Source organism: Cervus elaphus, chromosome 18 (assembly GCF_910594005.1).
Source record: "Cervus elaphus chromosome 18, mCerEla1.1, whole genome shotgun sequence".
Taxonomy (NCBI): Eukaryota; Metazoa; Chordata; class Mammalia; order Artiodactyla; family Cervidae; genus Cervus; species Cervus elaphus.
In genome coordinates, this window is record NC_057832.1 from 49,512,858 (window position 1) to 49,536,406 (window position 23,549).

Here is a 23,549-nt window from a genome sequence, read left to right on the forward strand (position 1 = left end):
CAAACCTGCATTCACATATCATTATCACCCAAGCCCATTAGGACTCACTCTTGGTGCTGTACATTCTATGAGTCTGAGCAACTGTCTAATGACATACATCCATCATTATGCATATTTTACAGAGTGTTTTCATTGTCCTAGAATCCTCTGTTTTGCCTATTCATCCCTTCCTTCCTTTGTGTCAACCACCAATCTTTATTATCTCCACAGTTTCACCTCTTACAGAATGTCACATAGTTGGAATCATACAATATGTAGCCTTTTCAGATAGGCCTCCTTCACTTAGTCATGCTTAAATGTCTTTTCATTTAATAGCTTGATAGCTCATTTCTTTTTAGCACTGAATAATATTTCATTATCTGGGTATAACACACTTTATTCATCCATACACCTACTTAAAGACACTTTGCTGTCTTTACTTCGAAGTTTTCTGGGCTTCCCAGGTAGTGTGCAGCGGTAAAGAATCTGCCTGCCAATGCAGGAGACACAAGAGATGTGGGTTCTATCCCTAAGTCGGGAAGATCCCCTGGAAAAAGAGACGCACCCCACTCCAGCATTTCTTGTCTGGGAAATCCCATGAACAGCAGAGCCTGGCAGGCTACAGTCCATGGGGTCACAAAAGAGTTGGACACAACCTAATGACTAAACGACAACATCTGAGCTCTTTACTCAGAACAGAACTCTTAATCTCTGTTCTTTTGTCAATCCATGCTGTCTTGAATAGAAATAGCTTTATAGAAAGTTTTAAAGGTGGATGACATCAGTTTCCCAGCTTGGTTTTTCTCCTTTTATATTGAATTGGCTATTCTGGGTCTTTTGCCTCTCTATAAATCCTAGAATCAGTTTTTCAATATCCATAAAATAAATTGCTGGAATTTTTATTGGATTTGCAACTTGATCTACAGATCAATTTGGGAAAAGCTGACATCTTGACAATATTGAGTCTTATATCCATAAACATTCTCCAATTTTTTAATTTATCCAATTACTTAGTTCTTTGCCGATCTTCTTGTCAAGTTTTTCAGTTTTTCTCATCTTCTTATATAGATTTCCTTATACATATCTTCTCATATAGATCTTATATGTATTTTGTTAGATATATACCTAATTATTTCCATTTTGAGGTGCTAATGTAAATGACATTGTATTTTTAATTTCAAATTCTATTTGTTTATTATTGATATATAGGAAAGCAACTGCTGTTTGTGTATTAACCTTGTATCCTACAACCTGGATATAATTGCTTATCTCTTGCAGAAGTTTTCTGAAGATTCTTTCAGATTCTCTGAATTAGATGAGCATGTAAACAGGGGAAGTTTTATGTTTTTCTTCTCACTCTATCTTTTATTTCCTTTTTTGCCCTATTTAATTAGCAAGGACTTTTAGTACAATGTTGAAAAGCTGAGTTGAGAGGAGACATTCTTGCTTTGCACCTGATCTTAGTGGGAAAGCTTTAGGTTTCCCACCATTGAGTATGACGTTCACTGTAAGATTTTTGTGGATAGTCTTTATCAAGTTGAGAAAGCTCCCGTCTGGCCCTCGTTTGCTGAGAGTTTATCATGAATGGATATTGAGGGGTTTTTTTTAATATTTTTTTCTGCATGATCATTATTAACATGATTATGTGATTTATTTTTTTTAGTCTGTTGATGTAATGGATTACAGTAATTGATTTGGAATGGTGAATCAGCTTTGTATACTTGGAATAAATCCTACTTGGTTATGATATATAATATATATAATTTTATGCTTTTTTGGATTTGATCTGTTAATATTTTCTTGAACATTTGCACCTATGTTCATGAGAAATATTGGTTTATAATTTTCTTATAATGTCTTTGATTTTTCTATCACAGTAACACTTGCCTCATAAAATGAGTTAGGACTTACTCTCTCTGCTCCTATCCTCTGAAAGAGATTATAGAGAATTTGTATAATTTCTTCCTTAAATGTTTGGTAAAACTCACCGTTGAATCCATATGAGTCTGGCAATTTCTGTTTTGGAAGGTTATTAATTATTGATTCAATTTATTTAATAAACATAAGCCTATTGACATCATCTGTTTCTCCTTGTATGCATTTGGGCAGATTCTCTCCATCAAGAAATTGGCCCGTTTTATCGAGGTTATTAAGTTTGCAGACAGAGAGTTGTTCATGGTATTCCCTTATTATTCTTTTAATTTCTATGAGGTCTGTAATGGTGTCTTCTCTTCCATTTCTGATATTAATCATGTATGTCCACTTATCTTTTTATCTGGCTAAAGTCCTATTGATTTTATCGACTTTTTTCAAAGAATAGCTTTTGGTTTTTTTGATTACTCTATTGACTTTTTGTTATCAGTTTTGTTACTTTCTGCTCCTATTATTTCTTTTCTTCTGCTGTTGTTTTTTCTAGTGTCCTAAATTGGAAACTTAGATTGTTGATTTTAAATCTTTTTTTTTTCTAATATATGCATTCAGTGCTATACATTTCCAAGAACTGCTTTTGCTGTATCCCACAAATTTTTATAAGTTGCATTTTGATGTAGTTCAAAACAGTTTTAAATATCTTTCAAGATTTGTTCTTTTGCCCGTATGTCACTTACAAGTGTGTTTTTAATGTTTTATATTAGGGGATTTTCCAGTTATCTTTCTATTACTGACTTCTGGTTTAATTCCATTGTGGTTTGAGAGCAAACATTGATTTCTATTCTTTTAATTTTGTTAAGGTGTGTTTTATGGCCCAGAATGTGGTCTATTTCCAAAAATGTTTCACGTGAGTCTTAGAAGAATGTGTATTCTTCTGTTTTAGAGAAGCGACTTAGCAGCAGCAGCAATCTGTAGATAGATATCCATTATATCCACTTGATTGATGGTGCTGAGTTCATATGTCCTTACTAAATTTTCTGACCATTAGATCTGCCCATTTCTGATAGAGGGTATTGAAGTCTCCAACCATGATAGTAGATGAAACTGTTTCTCCTTGCAGCTCTATCGGGTTTTACCTCACCAAGTATGCTGTTCTATGGTTGGGTGATACGCACTGAAAATTGTTACATCTTATTGGAGAACTGAGCCCTTTGTCATAAGTAATGTACTTCTTTATCCCTGATAACTTTTTAAGTTCTGTCTGAAATTAATGTAACTAATGCTGCTTTATTTTCTATAGGGATAGTGTGGTATATTTCTCTCCATCTATTTATCTTTAATCCATAAATTCTTTATATCTAAAGTGAGTTACTCATAGACAACAGGTATTAAGATCAGTCCACTCTAATTTGAAAAGACCCTGATGCTGGGAAAGATTGAGGGCAGGAGGAGAAGGGGACAACAGAGGATGAGATGGTTGGATGGCATCACCGACTCAATGGCCATAGGTTTGGGTAGACTCTGGCAGTTGGTGATGGACAGGGAGGCCTGGTGTGCTGCAGTTCATGGGGGTCTCAAAGAGTTGGACACGACTGAGCAACTGAACTGAACCACTCTGATAATCTGTCTTTTAAATGATACACTTAGACAACTGACATTCTAAGTAATCATTGCTTTGGTTGAATTATAGCTACCATATTTGTTACTGTTTTCCATCTGATGCTCCTGTTTTTTGTCCCTATGTCTTCCACTCTTTTTCCGCCTTATCGTCTTGCATGCTGCTATGCTATTCATTAGACTCTTTAGCATATTAATCATAGTTGTTTTAAATTCCCAATCTGATAATTCCAACACCTCTGTCATGTCTGGTCCTGATGCTCATTTTGTCTCTTCCAACTGTGTTTTTGCCTTTGGTGTGCCTTTTAATTTTTAATTTTTATTTTTTGATGGGCAGGCCTGGTGTACTGGACAAAAGACATTTAGGAGGTGAATAGGCCTTTTGTAATGTGATGCTGAGGTATGAGGAAAGGGGAAGCATTTTGTAGTTTTCTGATTAGACTTCAGTCTTTTCAGTGAAAACATGCATCTGCAATGTGAACTTAACAAGTATTTTTCAGTTTTTTCTCTTCCATCTGTCCTTTAGGAGTGGGACAAAAAGGCTAGAATTGAGTAATTTTCTTCTCCAGATACCTATTATCTGGCTCTGATAATACCCTAGCAGGTTAGGCTATGGTTACATGGTTTCTCCTGAAGGCAGGCCTTGCTTAGAAGAACAGAGTGCTCTGATATATTTCAAAATGATTACTTTTCACTTCCCCCTTCAGGAAGCAGAAGGGGATTTTTCTCAGATTCTTACTGTGGGAATCTAGTCAAGTTCCAGGAGATAAATCTCACAGTACTGTAGCAGCCTCCCATATGCATCCCCCTGGAGTTAATAGATCTCAGGTTTGTCGACACTGACCCTCCAGCAATTCTTCAATGCCAGTTCAGGTTTTCCTTCTCTGGCTCTGGCTGATGTAGTAGTTTCTGCCCCTGAGTCTCTGCTCTGCTAAGCTGGGGCTCCCTGTATTCACTTGTCTCCCTCTCTAATCTTGGGGGCAGAAATTTTCCACATGTTTTCCCCTCTCTTATGAAGAGAGGGGAAGAACTGATTTTTCTAGAAGAACTGATTTTTCACTCTCCTAATCTTTTTTACTTATTGGTAGCATGGAGTGACAATTTTCAAGCTCCTTACATGTAGAACAAGGCAAGATTAATATTCCTAAAACATTATTTTCTTCACTTCATTACTTCCCAAAAAATCATTGCACTGGATTTTTAGTAGCTGTGTCCCAACTGCTTAGATTGACATTCAACGCCCTTCAAAACCTGAAATAAACCTTTCTTTCAAATGTTATTTCTACCTACATGTTGATAGCTTCCTAGTGTCCATTTTCCCCTCCAACTTTGGTACATTTTGTCTGAGCACTTTCTCACCTGATATAATTATTACTTCTCCCAGTCACTTCTGTAGCTAGATGTGGCCATGAGACTAAATTTTGTCCTGTCAATTGTTAGCAGAAGAGTGCCATGGGGTGTCTACGGCAGCTCCTTGAAGAACAGTTATATGCAGAAATTAGATCCAATGGATAAATGTATCCCTTTTGCTCTCCTGCATTTTCTTTTTCTATCCTTCCTTCATTTTGTTCTAGGCATTGTTCTATATGCTAGAGAGCAAAATAGTAAAAACCTAGTGCTCACATTCAGCTTATATCCTAGTGCTTTTTATTAATGTGATGGTTGTAGCTCCAGCAGTCACATCATACCAGAAAGAAAATTTAGGGATAGAAATCATGTGTGCAGAGAAGAAAAAAGGACAGAAATCATGGGCTTTAATGACTTCATGAAACATTAACTGGAACCATAATCCCAACCACATGTGTCACAACTTCTAAACTTCTTTCACGCTAGGCCATAAACTCTTCTGTGTGTAAGCCTCTTTGAGTCTGTAAAACTAGTAACCAAAACTCAACTTTCCTGATACTCAATTTTCAAAGAATACCTCACATTTCCCTCTGTAGTCTTTGCATTATTAGTTACATTTTCATTTGTAAATTATAGTCCTTTGACTATACTCTAACTGTACTTTACCTAAGAAAAGGTATAAGGTTTATTTAGTCTTGGGATTCCTCAAGGCAAAATATAATAGTACCTTGTAATCAATATTTAATAAGAAAATGAAAGAACACGTGGTTTTGCTACATGATTACCACATAGTAGGTGAATATTGAATTAGGGAGATTTTTCTCTGGGTTTCTGCTTATATTTTACATTAGATGATCTCTAGATAATCAAATGAGATACTAGTGTCTATTTTACAGCAGGCAGGAAATAGAGTAACATAATTTATTCCCTCAATGATCTTACAGATCAAAAGGAGAAATGGATATTTAACAAATAGTTATAATAAAGAATAAAAAGTATTACATTAGATGGAGTAAAGGGTTTAGTGAAACAGAGAACTGGGAAACCATATGTGTTAGGTGAGAAAAGAGCTCTTTGAAGACGTGATGCATAAGCTGAAATCCAACAGTGAGTATTTTTAGTATTTTGATTCGGATCTGACATGCAATAACACCAGATGCAACACAGTTCATGTGGCTACAGAAATCCAAGAAATACAAGCATGTCCCCAGGCAAAGTTTATGCTGAGAAAAAAAAACGTGAAAGACAGAGAAAAAGAAGGAAAGAGGAAGGAAGGAAATGTCACTAAGGATATATAAGAGGTTAAGTTGGAAGTGTTTTAGATTAAGAAAGAGAAGGTGGGGAAGGAGAAAAGAGGAAGAAAAGAAAGATAGGAGAAACAGGAAGAGAAGAAGGGCAGGAGGAGGAGGAAGAAAAGGAGAAAGAGGAGGAGGAGACACCTCTAAGAGAGCCCTGATACAAATCAATCTGAGGACAAAGTCCAAACATGAGAGTCTTTAATCTCTTCCAGATCCATGATTGATTGTCTAGATATTTTTACTCACAAAAATATGCTTTTTGAATTAAGAAACATACATTTTTTAAAAACTTCATAAGGTATAGCTGATATAGTTCACATATAATAACTTGGATATTTGTAGGTGTACAATTTGATGAGTTTTAACCTATAGATTCATCCATAAAACCATCAACACAGCCAAGTTAATGAACATGTGTAGCCCTCAAAAGTCTTACATATGTTCCATTGACAAGTGTCCCACTGCAATCCTTTACCCCTGCCATTCCTTACATCCCTCACCCTTGTCTGTAGTTTCCTTTTTGTAGATTAATTTGCATTTTCCAGAATATTATATAAACAGAATCATATAGTACATACTATCATGTTTTTCACTTGAAATAATCATTTGGATTGTTACTCAAGTTGTTGCAGGTACCAACAGAGCATTCCTTTCATTGCTGAGTAGTAATCAGTTGTGTGGATGTATTATACTATGATGTGTTTATGTACTCACCTTTGAAGGCTTCTTGGGTTTTTCCAGCTTATGACTATTAAAGCTGCTATGAACATTCTTATACAAGTATCTGTATAGATAGAAGCTTTCATTTCTCTAAGGTTAAATGCCTAGGAATGGAATGACTAGATTATATGATAGGTATATGTTAGTAATTTTAAGAAGCTGACAAATTGTTTTGCAAAGTGGTCATACTGTTTCACATTCCCACTAGCAGTTCACAAGAGTTCCACTTCCTCCACACTCTCCCTAACACTTGATCTTTTAAATTTTAAACATGCTAGTAGATGGCTAGTGATAATCTCTTTGTGGTTTTAGTCTGCATTTTCTCAATGGCTGATGATACTGAGCATATTTTCATGTGCTTCTTTGATGAAGTATCTTTTCAAATATTACGACTATTTCTATTGAACCATTTTTTTGCTTATTATTGAGTTTTGAGAGTTCTTTATATATTCCAAATACAAATTGTTGGTTCTTAGTAGGGTATATTTCAACAAATATTTCCTGCCTTAAGTGGAAAGAGAAATATTAAGGAGATTTTGTGTTTGTTTAAAATAATTCAAAACAGGACAGCAACAATAAATTCAAAAAGTGCTTGTAAGAAATAATATATAAATATATATTTGTCTATACATACATATATGTATTTGTGTATCTATGTATACAAACATATATTTGTATGAAATACAAATTTCATACATTTGTATGAAAACTCATTGAGCAAATAAATTAAGTCTATCATTAAAATAAAAAACACCAGAGGCAAGAAGTGAGAAGCTGCTGCGTTAAGAGCTGTCTCATCCTCTTGCTTGCTGCAGCTCTTCTCTCCACTCATTTCTGACGGATCATGGATAGTGGCCCACAGTTTACATCATTAGCTATTAATGACTTGGTTAAAATTTCCGGTTACTCAATCCACACAGCCTTCTAAAGATCCATTTTAAGCTCCTATTAAAGACTATGCAGGAAGAAGATTTACTATTTATGGAACAACCTTGAACATATTTTCTGGCAGGCATCTTCAGAGGCAAGAGTTGCATCAGCAGCAGTCCCACAATTTCAGTGCTTAATCTTACTAACTAGCCTAAATGATAACTCTTTAACAAGCAATTGATAAGCATGCTTTGCTGATGGCTAATCTAATCATTTAATGGGAAAACAGGGAAAAAAAAAACCTGAGATAGTAGTTTGTTCCCTCCCTAGGGCACAAAACAATATCAATAACAGTTACCAAAGGAAAACATGTTAATTCAGATAGTTTTATAAATCATTTCCTCCCTAAGATAAAAATTAAAAGGTCAGTAAAAGTTTTTATTACAAAAGAAATTTGATTTGGCATCCTGCTGTGTACAACACCCTAATAAAATCAGTAAAAGTATGTTTGCATGAGGAAATTTAAAATCTCATGAATTTAACAGAAAAATATGGACATTGACGAACTAGTCTGGGGTTCCCACTGTTAAAATTAAAATGTTGCAAATCTGAACTTCACAATATGATTCTAGTTTATAGTCCACTTTGCAGGTTTGTGCAAAATAATGAGCATATATATTCAGAAATCCTTATAGCAAAATTCAGAGATAAATTGAAGAAAGTAGGGAAAACCACTAAACCATTCAGATATGACCTAAATCAAATCCCTTACTATTATACAGTGGAAGTGACAAATAGATTCAAGGGATTCGATCTGATAGACTGAGTGCCTGAAGAACTATGAATGAAGTTTCATGACATTGTACAGGAGGCAGGGATCAAGACCATAACCAAGAAAAAGAAATGTAAAAAGGCAAAATGGTTGTCTGAGGAGGGCTTACAAAGAGCTGAGAGAAGAAGAGAAGCTAAAAGCAAGGAGAAAAGAAAGTGAAAGTTGCTTAGTCTTGTTCGACTCTTTGCGAACCCCATAGACTATACAGTTCATGGAATTCTCCAGGCCAGAAAACCAGAGTGAGTAGCTGTTCTATTCTCCAGGGGATCGTCCCAACCCAGGGATAGAACCCAGGTCTCCTGCATTTCGGGCAGATTCTTTACCAGCTGAGCACCAGGGAAGCCCTGGTGGGAAGCCACCAGAGAAGGCAAAGGAGAAAAGACATACCCATTTGAATGCAGAGTTCCAAAGAACAGCAAGGAGAGATAAGAAAGCCTTCCTCAGTGATCAGTGCAAAGACAGAGAGGAAAAAAAAAATAGAATGGAAATACTAGAGAACTCTTCAAGAAAATTAGGGATGCCAAGGGGACTTTTCATGCAAAGATGGGCACAATAAAGGACAGAAATGATATGGACTTAAACAGAAGCAGAAGATATTAAGAGAGGGTGGCAAGAATACACAGAAGAACTATACAAGAAAGATCTTCATGACCCAGATAACCATGATGGTGTGATCACTCACCTAGAGCCAGACATCCTAGAATGTGAAGTAAAGTGGGCCTTAGGAAACCTCACTATGGACAAAGCTATGGGAGGTGATGGAATTCCAGTTGAGCTATTTCAAATCCTGAAAGATGATGCTGTGAAAGTGCTGCACTAAATATGCCAGCAAATTTGGAAAACTCAGCAGTGGCCACAGGACTGGAAAAGGTCAGTTTTCACTCCAATCCCAAAGAAAGGCAATGCCAAAGAATGCTCAAACTACCACCCAACTGCACTCAACTCACACGCTACCAAAGTAATGCTCAAAATTCTTCAAGCCAGGCTTCAACAGTACGTGAACTGTGAACTTCCAGATACTCAAGCTGGATGTAGACAAGGCAGAGGAACCAGAGATCAAATTGCCAACATTCATTGGATCAATGAAAAAGCAAGAGAGTTCCAGAAAAATATCTGCTTTACTGACTACACTAAAGCCTTTGACTGTGTGGATCACAACAAACTGTGGAAAATTCTTAGAGATGGAAATACCAGACCACCTGACCTGCCTCCTGAGAAATCTGTATGCAGGTCAAGAAGCAGTAGTTAGAACCAGACATGGGACAACAGACTGGTTCCAAATTGGGAAAGGAGTACATCGAGGCTATATATTGCCACCCTACTTATTTAACTTATATGCAGAGTACATCATGAGAAATGCTGGACTAGATGAAGCACAAGCTAGAATCAAGATTACTGGGAGAAATATCAATACCCTCAGATATGCAGATGACACCACCCTTATGGCAGAAAATGAAGAAGAACTAAAGAGCCTCTTGATGAAAGTGAAAGAGGAGAGTGAAAAAGTTGGCTTAAAACTCAACATTGAAAAAACGAAGATCATGGCATCTGGTCCCATCACTTCATGGCAAACAGATGCGGAAACAATGAAATCAGTGAGAGACTTTTTTTTGAGCTCCAAAATCACTGTAGATGGTGACCACAGCCATGACATTAAAAGATGTTTGTTCCTTTGAAGAAAAGCTATTGCCAACCTAGACAGCGTTTTAAAAGCGGTGACGTTACTTTGCCAACAAAGGTCTGTGTAGTCAAAGCTATGATTTTTCCAGTAGTCATGTATGGATTTGAGAGTTGGACTATAGAGAAAGCTGAGCTCTGAAGAACTGATGCTTTTGAACTGTGATGTTGGAGAAGACTCTTGAGAGTCCCTTGGACTGCAAGGAGATCAAGCCAATCAGTCCTAAAGGAAATCAGTCCTGTGTGTTCATTGGAAGGACTGATGTTGAAGCTGAAACTCCAATAGTTTGGCCACCTATGTGAAAAACTGACTTATTGGAAAAGATCCTGATGCTGGGAAAGATTGAAGGCAGGAGGAAAAGTGGATGACAGAGGATGAGATGGTTGGATGGCATTACCGACCCGATGGACATAAGTTTGAGCAAGTTTTGGGAGTTGGGGATTGACAGGGAAGCCTGGTGTGCTGCAGTCCATGGGGACACAAAGAGTCGGACACGACTGAGCAACTGAACTGAAGTGATAAAATAAACAAATGAAAGGGACACAGAACATGTCACAGTGCTGTTCACTTCTTCAGTGTAAGTTACTGCTGGTGTTTGATGTGTATGTTTCTGTCTAGCATTTCACTAGCCTAGATTCTATTTTGTAGTCCTGTTTTTAATTTGACTGTGTAAACCAAAGAAAAAATGAGCTACCTCCTAAAATATCTCTGTTTACTATTCATTAAAATCTTGATATCAAAACTTTTCACAATGTCAGTAAAATATTATCACACCAAGTAGATAAGAAACCAAATGCACTCTTCTAAAAAAAAATTACCAAATGCAGACTTCTAAAGATTAATATCCATAAAAACCTGAAATTGCATTCTTGGAGCAAGCTTATCAATAGTAGTGTCATAATTATGATAACACATTCAGTCACTCCCCAATACTTTTTCAGAAAAGCATAGTATTTAATTTCAGAAAAACACATTTAACCTGCTTATTTTGTTGTTTGAATTTAAAAAATTTAGTCTCCACTTTGACAACAGAGCATCAAATGTAAAAGCTGGATGCAAATTAGAGTTCATTAACTAGCTATTGAATTCAGAATGCCAGCATACTGAGTTCAAACAAGAAATTAAAACCTATAGAAGCTAAAGAACATTGTTCAATATTGCAAAATCTTATTTCTTTACCCAAGACTTGGGCCTAAATTCTGATGCTCTGATTTTCAAAACCGATTCATATTTACTTTAGTTTTTCCAAGGTAAAGAAATAAGATTTTTGCAGTTAAAAATTGTTCTGCACGCCTATTTGTAGAATGTATATCCACAAATTTTAGTATTACCCTAATATAAAAGTTTTACAAGTGTGTTTTTTTAAGGGAAGAAGAGCAAGTTTGTTGTTTATACTAACAGTCTGTAAATAGGCTATAAACATTTGTTGAAAGAATGAGTCACTAAGAAAAAAATTCAAGTAATAAGATGAAATCTAGATGAAAATCTAAATTATTTGTTTAAGTTATTTTAACTTATTTATCTTTAAGTTATTTGTACCAGGATCAAACAAGCACATACTAGAATTAAGTTTGAATGCATTTTGAAGGCCTAGTCATTGGGTAATATAGAGTGACTTGAAAAAGTGAATAAATATCACCAAAATAAGTAAGGTCAACTTGGAAACAGAAGGACACGGGGACAGTGGCAGGCACCTGGGATACTGGGTTTCTGGCAAAGCAATTGGGGGAGTTTGCCCCCTGAGTGCTCAAGCCTTGGCCTACAACGGCTATACCAAAATGTCTACTGCTTCCTCATAGCACCCATCTTTAGCCCTATCTCCCCAAGAAAATGTATTCATACACCACCTGTGTTGTGTCCAATTTTGTTGTTATGTAAGCATAAAATTTGATAGCTTACTATATTAAAAGTTAATAAAAATTCACCTTTAATTCAAGCTTTGGCCATAAGTAAGAATTGTTTATGTCTTTGAGGTAAGAAAGAACTTTAATTTATGGCCAGACTACTCCCTTGGGCCCCAAACCTCTCCCTTCACTTCTTGAGGAAACCATTTCCTTTTGCCTAAGTAACATGAACTTGGAATTCCCTGGGCTCTGCCTGCAGAATTACTGTACTCTATTTTCCTTTCTCTGACAGTATTCCTTAGGTTTCCAAGACAGCTTGGAAATCTCTCAGACAGTTTCCTTATGTTATTAACTGCTTTATCTCAGGTGTACCCTCATAATTTCTATAAAATCAGTCAATTACTTTTCCCCAAAATCTTCCTTTCCAGGCTCACTAGTCTCCTTAATTGACTTGAATCTCACATGCATTCATCACTGTTATTACTAGGCCGACAGAATTATAAATGTGTATGCACTCTGTCTATAAAATATTTGTACTTTGATTTGAACCTAGCTGAAGGTGGCTTACTCCCAAAGCTCACAAAATTAGAAAGGTGGCTTTAAAAGAAAATTATTTCTTTATTTGGTTGCACCAGGTTTTAGTTGCAGCAAGCAGGATTTTCATTTCAGTGTGTGGGTTCTTCAGTTGTGGCATGTGGTTTTTTAGTTATGGCATGAAGGTTCTTTAGTTGCAGAGTGCAAACTCTTAGTTGCCGCATGTGGAATCTAGTGTCCTGCCCAAGGATTGAGCCCGGCCCCCTGACAATGAGAGTGTGCAGTCTTAGCCGTTGGACCATCAGGGAAGTCTCGCGAGGAGTGGCTGTTTTGTTTTGTTTTGTTTGCACGTCTCTGAAGTTCAGATTCTAACCTAACACAGCAGTTCTCCAAATGCAGTCTGAGGACACGTCACTGTCAGAATTTTAGGGTATCTGCAAGACCAAAATCATACATAGGTAAAAGATCTATTCAGAGTTCTAGATAGAGCAATGGATTTTATGCTGCAAATTAAGAAATGTTTATTGAAATGGTTTCAGATACCATATTACAACAAACCTTTAAGGAACTAACACTTGTGGAGTTTTTAAAACAGGTTTATTCACAGATATAATTCACATACTATAATTCCAATATTAAAAGTGTACACTCCAATGGCTTTTAGTATATTAACAGATATGTGAAACCTCTCTACAGTAAATTTTAGAATGCTTCCAATCATTGCAAGAAGAAGCCTCATACCCTTTAGCTAGTACCATGTTTTGTTCCATTCACCCCAGACCTAAACAACCACTAATGTGTTTCCTGTCTCAATAGATTTACCTATTGTAGACATTTCATATAAATTTCATATAAATGAAATCATACATGTGACCCTTCATATTTGGCTTTTTTGCACTTAGAAGAATATTTTCAAGGTGAATACATGTCATAGCATGTATTAGTACCCCATTCCCTTTTAGAGTCAAATAATATTCCATTGTATGGCTATGCCACATTTTATTTATTCACTTATACATTGATGGATGTTTGAGTTGTTTCTACCTCTTAGCTATTATGCTGCTTCTTTATATGAGTGTATATTGAAATATGTCACTACTAAATGCTTGTTACTAAAGCAAGCATTATTGTATTGAATTTGAAAGTAGAATTTTCTTTTTACTTTCAATATTTTATGAAAAGAACAAAACTGGGAAGTATTATTGGATCAGTAATTAGACACTTAAAATACAGATGAAGGGAAAGAGCAATATGTTGCTTAATCTGCATGTTAATGAGGAACAATGGTTAGTCCAAGTTTTTATTTATAAAATTTGAAGGTATAAGAATAGAGTTGCCCAGGATTTAGGTCTTAACTCTCCATTGATAGGGATAAAACATGAATTATAAGATCCTTCTTCCAAAGAGCAAATTGAGGAAATTATGTTAAAAACTTGGAGGAAAGGCATTCTAGAAGAATAAAACAGAGATAAAGGAAAAAATTGAGAAAGATGCAAAAAAAGAAAAATGTGCCGGTTTTCTCCTTTAGTCATTTGCAGCTTTTAGACTATGAGTTCAATAAAGACATAATTCTTTAAAGCAAGCTTGACGTTACACTTAAGCAGGGTAGAGATCAGAGGACAGTCTATACGAAGTTAGTTTAGGGAGCTGGGAGATCTCCTCTAAATATTTCCCCTCTATATTTCATATCTGAAATGCTTTTAGTAGAAGAAAACACTCTTCATTTTGTAATTAATTAAAGGCAATATTATAATGTGTACACTCCTTGGGAAAATTAAATATTGAATAAAATCCATATGTTATATTAAAATAATATCAAGTCTTCTGATAATTATAGGGAGATGAAAAGGATACGTTTGTGTGGTGAAGAAGGTTTCTGTGGTGAAGGATGACCAGAGAGATCACAGTGGCGTATAAGGTCAAAGGAGGAAATTGGTAAAATGGAAAGCTCGTGATTTGTCCAGGGCAGGCCCTACCAAACATCTTCAAGTTCAATCTACAATGTGCCAAATGCAACCAAGAAATGAGTCCACAGTCTCTTATGCTTGATTGGAGTGTCTGAAAATGATAGAAAAAATGTCAGGGTTAGTTATGGGAAACAATGTATGGACGCTCTCACCATGCGCATCATAGTTCTCTGACTCACAGAACGCACACAACCACCCACTTTAGCCGAGTGCTGAAAAGCACAGAGGACATAGCGGAAGAAAGCCTGTCTGTCAGGTTCCTTATTGCCTGTAGTTTTGTGTCCAGATCCGCCCTAGAGACAGCAGTGATGCATTTTATCACTGGCTTCCAGGAGGGATAGTCCTGGGAAAGGAGCATAAACTATATTCTTCACCTAGCGACTAATAACTTGGCAGAAACTTGCTGGCTGAGATACAAGAAGTAGGCTTTAAAGCGGTGTTTGTCAGTCTTTTTTATTTACCTTTTTAGCCATTTTCCCCTTAATCACTTCCCATGAAATTTTAATGCTGCAGATATACTATGTTTTTATTGTATGTGTCATGGTCCGTGTGTGGGTTTGGAAAGGAATTTCCAGACACGAGGCAAAATGAGAGAAGAATGGACTTTATTAGAGTGGGAGACGCTGTGGTCAGCTCAAGGGAGAGCTGAATGCTTTTGCAGGCTTGCAACCAATTTTTATAGCCTCAAGACAGAAACTTCTTACTGGAATGGTGGCATTAGGTGATTGGTTAGGATGCTATAGGGTGGATAGTAGGGTGGGTATTTTACATAAAATATGGGGTCAGGGAATTTGATGGTTTAGATCCAGAAGCTCATGGTAACTGTTGCTATGGGGCATGGTCAGTTCCAGAGATTTTTATCCTGTGACCTTGGTACAGGGCTCCACACCTTTGGCATAGGGCTCCATAGTAAGCATGTCTGTCATTTATACACAGATGTTTCTCCTTCCCCAAGAACTAAGTTATGCTCCATTGAAGGACATATTGCTTCCATTGAAAATATTTGTCTTAAAGCAGTATCTTTGAATGTTATTATTGCATGAGGCAGCTAGTATTCCCTTTTTCCTAATTTTTGAAACTACAATAGGCCATTAAAATTTGTTTTTATCCTTTAGAAAAAGACTCAACACGATGTTCACCACACTACTGTAGAGAAATCACTTAGATTAAGCAGTTAAGGCGGATGAGTCAATTGGAATTTTTCTGGCATTAAAGTCAATTGCTGAGATACTTTCACATCTTCCCACTACTAGAATTTGAAAGAAAACATCTCATGCTTTTAGAACTAACCTACATGTAATTAGTAAGTCATTTATGTTACAAACACTCCATAGTCTTATATACATTGTTTAGAACTAAGAATTGGGATTTTACTGAATCAAATAAAACCAAAGAGGCAATTCTGCCTCCAGGATAGGGTCACATGACATTTACATGTTTAACTGAATTTACTTAAATGTTCTCCATAGTAATATTTATTTCACTACACATTTTGAAAATATTATCAAGAAAAATATATATGCATCTTATTTGTGCACACACACAGACACACACATTCTCTCCTCTGTTACTAAATTATTTTATTCTTCTCTGGCATAACAGCTCTGCCTTCAGTACTTTGTAATGGACTATGCCCTTTACAAGGTAGAAAGACAAGTTTTTATCCAATTTTACTTGAGAAGGGAAGAAGTAGGAACCCTATATCTTCCATCCAGCACTGCTCAGCCTGTTCATTTATGAAGTGTTTTCCACCTGCTGCAAGGTAAAAGCATACAGATTTATGGAGGGCCTTGAAGGTACTGAAAATAAACTAGGTATGCAGCACCCATACCAATGGAATTATTTCATTAATGTTTGCATATTAAACATGGCATGTAGCCTACAAAGTTTTTGAAAAATAAATGTAATTCAAATAGTTACAGTGATTGATGGTAAATGAGTGAGAGTTCAATAGTTGCACACTTTAAAAATAAGTTAGATAATGATAGACAAAGAATATTTACACAGATTAATAAATAAAAGTCACCAGAAATAGATTTAAAACTATATCAGCTTACTGCAAGATAAAGGTAATTCATGTCATTGGGGAAATGACAAACAACAGCCAATAACTAAAGAGGATCCCTCCCTCCTGCCTTTATTTTTAAAATGCCAAAGGGATCAAAGATATAAATGTAGGATATAGAATGATAAAAGTTGTAGAAGAAAATATGAAATAACTGGAGACTAGAAAAATGACTGATCAACTCAACTACACAAAAATAAGACATAACTACAGAGCACAAATACCTTGAATACAGTTAGGATAAATTCAAAATTGTAAAAAAAAAATCATTGTAACAGATGATTATAGGAATAACTAGACTTAAAAGAGCTTCTAAAACTAACAAAAAATCAATAACCCAATTAAAATAAGGATATTAATAAATCACTCACCAGAAAAGGAAATATAAATGTCTTTTAAATGTGAAAAGATTTCCATCATCAATAAATTATAGTACATCTATATAACGGTAGCTCTGTATAAACTATGAAACCATTTCAAAGATGCATTGTTAAATTTTCAAAAACAAGGTTAAAAACCAAAAAATTTTAATCTATAGATAAAAATGAATATGTGCATATAGTGCTTATGTGTGCATATGCTTATATATGTATAGATTACAGCTAGAGAAAGATATAGGTGTTTCTCTGTCACTCATTCGTGTCTGGCTTTGCGACCCCAAGGACTGTAGCCTGCCAGGCTCCTCTGTCCACCTAGTTCTCCAGGCAAGAATACTAGAGTGGGTTGCCATGCCGTTCTCCAGGAGAGAGAGAGAGAAGTTATCTATAATCATGGTGTCCCTTGATGGGGGAGGAAATGGGTGCTGAGAAGGGATGATTACTTTTCATTACAAACCCTTTCATATTTTCTGAATTTTGTACCTTATGCATTTATTAATTATTTTTAAAAGTTGGTTATATAAGTCAATTATTTTCACCATTACTATGATTTTAGATGATCATTTACATCATTTTAATATTTCTTAGAATTCCAGTATAAATGCACACACACAATAGTTTAATTATTTCTCTATTGGTGAACAATTTTTCTAATTTTTTTTAAAGATTTCGCGATTGTATATAGTATTTTTCTTTCATGTGTATTGTCTAGCCAAGCTGGTCTCTACATAGTCTTTTTATTTCCATCAATTTCATATGCCTTCACCAGCTTCTTCTCAAGTGTTTTAAATCCAATTCATCTTTTAAACCCTATTTTCTTTTTTCACTCTGGCCCTGAATTTTTTCTTTAATTTTATTTCCTATATATTTATTATCACTCTATACCTATTTTGCTTCATCAATAAAATAGGAATACTAATATCAATCTCAGAGTTTTTGTGAACATTAAATTAATGTGGGAAACATGTGTAAGTGATTAAGTGCTACAAAAACAAATTATATCATTCATATTTTGTATCTTATTATAATTATTTCTTATATTATTTGCACTAGTGTCACTGTTATATTATTATCATCTGTGTATCTCCTGTGTATGTACATACTACCCTTTTTACTAGCTTTGAGTACTTTAAAGAAGGATTTACTGTTCATCTGTGTATCTTCTACCAGCATATATAGTTGGCATCTTTCACTGAGTGGTCCTCAATAATGTTAATAGGACAATAAATGCAATAAACAAAACATGATTGATTCTACTATTTGGATTTGGAGTTAACAGTTCCATAATTTTTTTAATTCCACAATTAGAGTATCAATGATAGTCCGTAACTTATATAAAATGCTGCTTTAAGAGAAATGTTCAACCAAAGGGGACACTTTTCTTGCCTTGGTATGTCCCGATCTGCCACCAGCTCATGTAAGATCACATCTTGAAGGAGGCTATTGAATCTACTATAAAACATAATTCAGATCCCAACTTCTCTAAGGGACCTATAAAACTCTCAGACACAATCACATTCCCTCTGACTTATTACTATGCCACCTATTTTATGTATAGACTTTGCCTTACCTATTGTCCTCCACGTTATTATTCATTTTCATGAATTTTTCCTCTATCATATGGTGACTCTTTGAGCACAGCAACCATGATTTTTCATTCTCATATTCCTAGTCCCTACCACAGTGCCTGGCACATGATACATCTAGAAATATTCATTAAATTAGAATTAGGCTAATTTGAGGAAATGAATCACTTCTATTGCACTATGACTGCAAAAATGACTTTGGAGCAGATTTCATCAGGTGAAAAATATGTTTTATGCAATTCTTATCATCATAATATCTGTGGTAAACTTAGTAATAATGAGAAAACCCAAAGATGATATATTACAATCAAGCACAGAGTTGACAAGAAAAAGAATTGCACAGTGTCACTTAATGTAGTTAACATCTTTTGTGGTGCCATTATTACTACTTACTGGCTAGTGTTCAACAATGATCAGTAAATTAGTAGGCTGTATTCCTGATGATACATCTATTTTCTGCCTAATGGTATATTAACTTAACTGACATTGGCTGTCATGATTAGAAAAAATTCACACATCAGAACATTGTTTATTGAGCCTGTCAAATATTTACCCTAACTCCTTTGCTTTCCCCTCTTAAAAAAATGATGAGTTAAGAATGCCTAGTAAGAAATTTAAATGATTCTGTTCAGAGCAAGAGCATCTCCAGTCCCAATCAAATCTGTATATTTATATACAAATATAGTCTAACTTATAGATGTTGAAAAATTAGTGAAAATCTTAACTATGAAAAAACATAAGTAGGGCATAGAGATATACTGTAACAGAAACATTATTTTTGGTTAACATAAGAAGTTGGCCCTCAATTATAAATTCATAGTCAATTGAACACTATATTGTATGCACTAAAGCAGGATGTGGGAAAACTAGTCCTTAAAAGTAGCTTGATGTATTGGTTTTTCTCCGTTTAACCTTTCCTCCCACCTCTGCTTTAAACTTTTCAATGGATTGTACTCCTGGGTGCACCTACTCTCTGGCTTATGATTGAATCTGGTCCAACAAGGCACTGTCAGGCAAAGAGAGAAAGGAGGAGTCTAGAGCATTTATTCCCTTTACCCCTTTCATCCTGAGATAGTGTTTGATTATGCCTGCTCTGTTTTTTATGGTCAAGGTTCTGTCAGGGAGTTTTACTTTCGTGGCTTTATCTTCTGTCGAGTTCTAACAGCACTATGGGACTTCTAGTTTCAAGAAGGTGGACTGAACATTTATGTCAAGATTTCCGGCTCCTATTCAAAACTGACATTGTGGTGTAAGTTTAATACAGACACTACATAAAGTTTACAAAAGTAAATAAATATTAATATATAATTACATTGAGAGGGAGATGGGATAAAATATTCTGTTATCAGTGAAGCAATGAACAAAGGCTGCTGCTACTCCTAGACATAAACCAACGACATCACCAAGAAGGCGACTACCAGGAAAAGCCATGTGGTGTCAGCAGGTCATAACTGAAGACATAGAATCAAGACCAACCAAGAATCATCAGGCACCTGAGAAAGGCTACAAATTCTGAGGCAAAAAATTCATAAATCAAAGGATTTATATCCAATAACACAGAGATAATATAAAAATATCAAAAGGAATTAGAATACATATAGTTCCTAGTCATAAAGAAATAAATAAAAATACACTCATGACACAAAAGTAAATAGCTATAAAATAAAAAGTTACAGTTGTGGAAAAAGAACATAGAGATCACAGAAATGCCAACCTGTTGGATATTAGTTAAAAAAAAAAAAGAAAAGAAACTCATTATAGCCAGATTAAATAACAAACTGAACCTAGCTAAAGAACAAAATAGTTCACACATGTAAAATCTGCATCTTTCCCTCCAGGAACAATTGCTCAGTATTGCTAATTCAAGATTCCCAGAGACTTTATACAGTATATCACTGGGAATAACTAGAGTTGGGTGGATGGGCAGGCAGGGAGGAGGGGAGGAGGCAGGATCTTGGTGGCAGGGACTCAGCAGGATCTTGGCAGGATGGGGATTTTACTGGGGCTGGGTGCATTGACCAGGTGGAGATATCTGTCACAAGAGCCACTTAGGCACCTGGGAAATGCAGCTCACATGTATTGATATTTACAATGCAGTGGATTTGTTTATGAAGACAAAAGACAATAGAAGCAGAGAGCCCGCTTCCAAGCAAGATGTTTCTGTTTATTCAGTTCAGTGCTGGAATCACTTTGGTGTTTGCTTTACTTGCAGGTTCCCTTCTAGGTTTGTGCTGCAGTGAGATTTCATTCTCTACATTTAAAGAACACCCTTTCTGAGCTGCTGTGAATAAACTTGCAGTGGTACTGTGTATCTTCATCTAATGGAGAATTAGCTGTACCTTGAATAAAGACTGTGGAAAACTTCGTAATATTACAATGTCATCAGACTGGAGCCAGAATCCCAGCCAGAAACTGAAACGTCTTGGCATCGACGAGCTCTGGGATAACGTCAGAGCGGGAATCCAACAAGTGTATGCCAGACAAAGTATGGTGAAATCCAGATACATAGAACTCTACACTCTTCTTTATAACCACTGTTTACAAATGTCCCCTCAAGTCCAGACTAAATCAAAAAAGGAGCAGAAGCTGAGGGAAGATGAGAATGTTAGCTTTGAATTATACAAACGAATTAAAGAATTTTTGAAGAATCACCTGACAAATCTTCCTAAGGATGGAGAAGATTTGATGGATATAGGAGTACTGAAGTTCTACACTCAACAATGGGAACATTACCAGTTTTCGAGCAAAGTGCTGAATGGGATTTGTGCCTGCCTCAATAAACATTTACTTAATATCGCATATAGTCACAAAGTTTGTCAAATATATTCTCTCGCAATGGTGACTTGGAGAGATTGTCTTTTTAGGCCATTGGATAAACAAGTAACAAATGCTGTTTTAAAACTGATTGAAAAGGAAAGAAATGGTGAATCCGTCAATACAAGACTGATAAGTGGTACTATACAGTCTTACATGGAACTGGGGGTGAATGAAGATGATCAGTTTGAGCAGGGCCCTATGCTTACAGTGTACAAAGAAGCCTTTGAACCTCAGTTTTTGGCTGACACAGAGAGATTTTATACCAGAAAGAGTACTGAATTGTTGCAGCAGAACCCAGTTACTGAATATATGAAAGAGGTGGAGACTTTTCTGCTGGAGGAGCGGCGGAGAGCCCAGACCTATCTTCACCACAGCACCAAGGGCAAGTTAGTCAGGAAATGCAGGCAGGTGCTCGTGGAGAAACACTTGGAGATTTTCCTCACAGAATTTCAGAATTTACTGAACGCCAACGAAAGTGAAGATTTGGGTCGCATGTATAAGCTCATATATAGAATCAAGAATGGCCTGGGAGAATTTAAAAAACTCCTGGAGACACACATTCATAATCAGGGTCTTGCAGCAATTGAGAAGTGTGGAGAAGCTGCTTTAAATGACCCCAGAATATATGTAGAGATAGTGTTGAATATCCATAAAAAATACAATGCCCTGGTGATATCAGCATTCAAGAACCATGCTGACTTTGTGGCTGCACTGGACAAGGCTTGCAGAGGCTTCATAAACAACAATGCAGTTACCAAAATGGCTCAGTCATCCAGTAAATCTCCCGAGTTGCTGGCTCGATACTGTGATTCCTTGTTAAAGAAGAGTTCCAAGAACCCAGAAGAAGCAGAACTAGAAGACACACTTAACCACGTGATGACTGTCTTCAAGTATATGGACGACAAAGATGTGGTTCAGAAGTTCTACACAAAAATGCTGGCCAAAAGGCTTGTCCATCAGAACAGTGCAAGTGATGATGCTGAAGCAAGCATGATCTCTAAGTTAAAGCAAGCTTGTGGTTTTGAGTATACCTCCAAACTTCAGCGGATGTTTCAAGACATTGGTATAAGCAAAGCTTTGAATGCACAGTTCAAAAAGCACCTGATGGATTCAGAGCCTTTGGACTTAGATTTCAGTATTCACGTTCTGAGTTATGGATGGTGGCCCTTTGAGGAATCTTGTACAGTTCTCTTGCCATCAGAGCTGGAACCATGTTATCGGCGCTTCACAGCATTTTACGCCAGCTGTTACAGTGACAGAAAATTGTCATGGGCATATCAACTGTCTGAAGGAGAGTTAGTAACAAACTGCTTCAAAAACAAATACACTTTGCATGCATCTACATTCCAGATGGCCGTCCTGCTCCAGTACAACACGGAAGATGCTTACACCGTTCAACAGCTGACAGACAGGACTCAGATCAAAATGGACATTGTGACACAAGTCTTACAGATTTTATTGAAGTTTAAGTTACTGGTTTTGGAAGACAAAAGTGCAAATGTTGATGAGGTGGAGTTGAAGCCAGACACCTTAGTAAAATTACATTTTGGTTATAAAAGTAAGAAATTAAGGGTTAATATCAGCTTGCCGATGAAAATTGAACAGAAGCGGGAACAAGAAACTATGTACAAAAACATTGAGGAAGATCGCAAACTGCTGATCCAGGCGGCCATTGTGAGAATCATGAAAACGAGGAAGGTTGTAAAACACCAGCAGTTACTTGGAGAAGTAACGACTCAGTTGTCGTCAATATTCAAGCCTCAGATCTCAGTGATTAAGAAATGCATTGACGTTCTGATTGAGAAAGAATATTTGGAGCGAGTGGGTGATGAAAAGGACACCTACAGTTACTTGGCTTAACCCTCCTGGAAGGGTCGGACTGCGGGCACAGCCCCTCGTCCCCAGAGGAAGGAGCGAGACAAGCTCACAGCGGTGGCAGAGTCACTCCGACCTCTTCCTTGGCCCCAGGTCCAGGTACCCATCGCTGGCTCCGGATGGAGAACTGCTTAGGATTGCCACCCCTCACATCTGTAAATATGGACGCTGATGCCATTTAACATAACTGAAGACCAGAGGAGAGGGAACTTGCCACCTGAGGGCTGCATGCTTTTGCATCCAGATCAACCCATTGGCCACATGAATAATAGCT

At 36.4% G+C, this 23,549-nt stretch overlaps 1 protein-coding gene across 1 annotated transcript; it reads left to right on the plus strand.

Annotated features, from left to right (window-relative positions):
* Nucleotides 1–20,959: 20,959 nt before the first annotated feature.
* On the plus strand, nucleotides 20,960–23,260 carry LOC122674789 (cullin-1-like). Its single transcript, XM_043873339.1, has one exon. It carries the CDS (start codon nucleotides 20,960–20,962, stop codon nucleotides 23,258–23,260), a length of 2,301 nt encoding a protein of 766 aa, XP_043729274.1.
* Nucleotides 23,261–23,549: the final 289 nt, after the last annotated feature.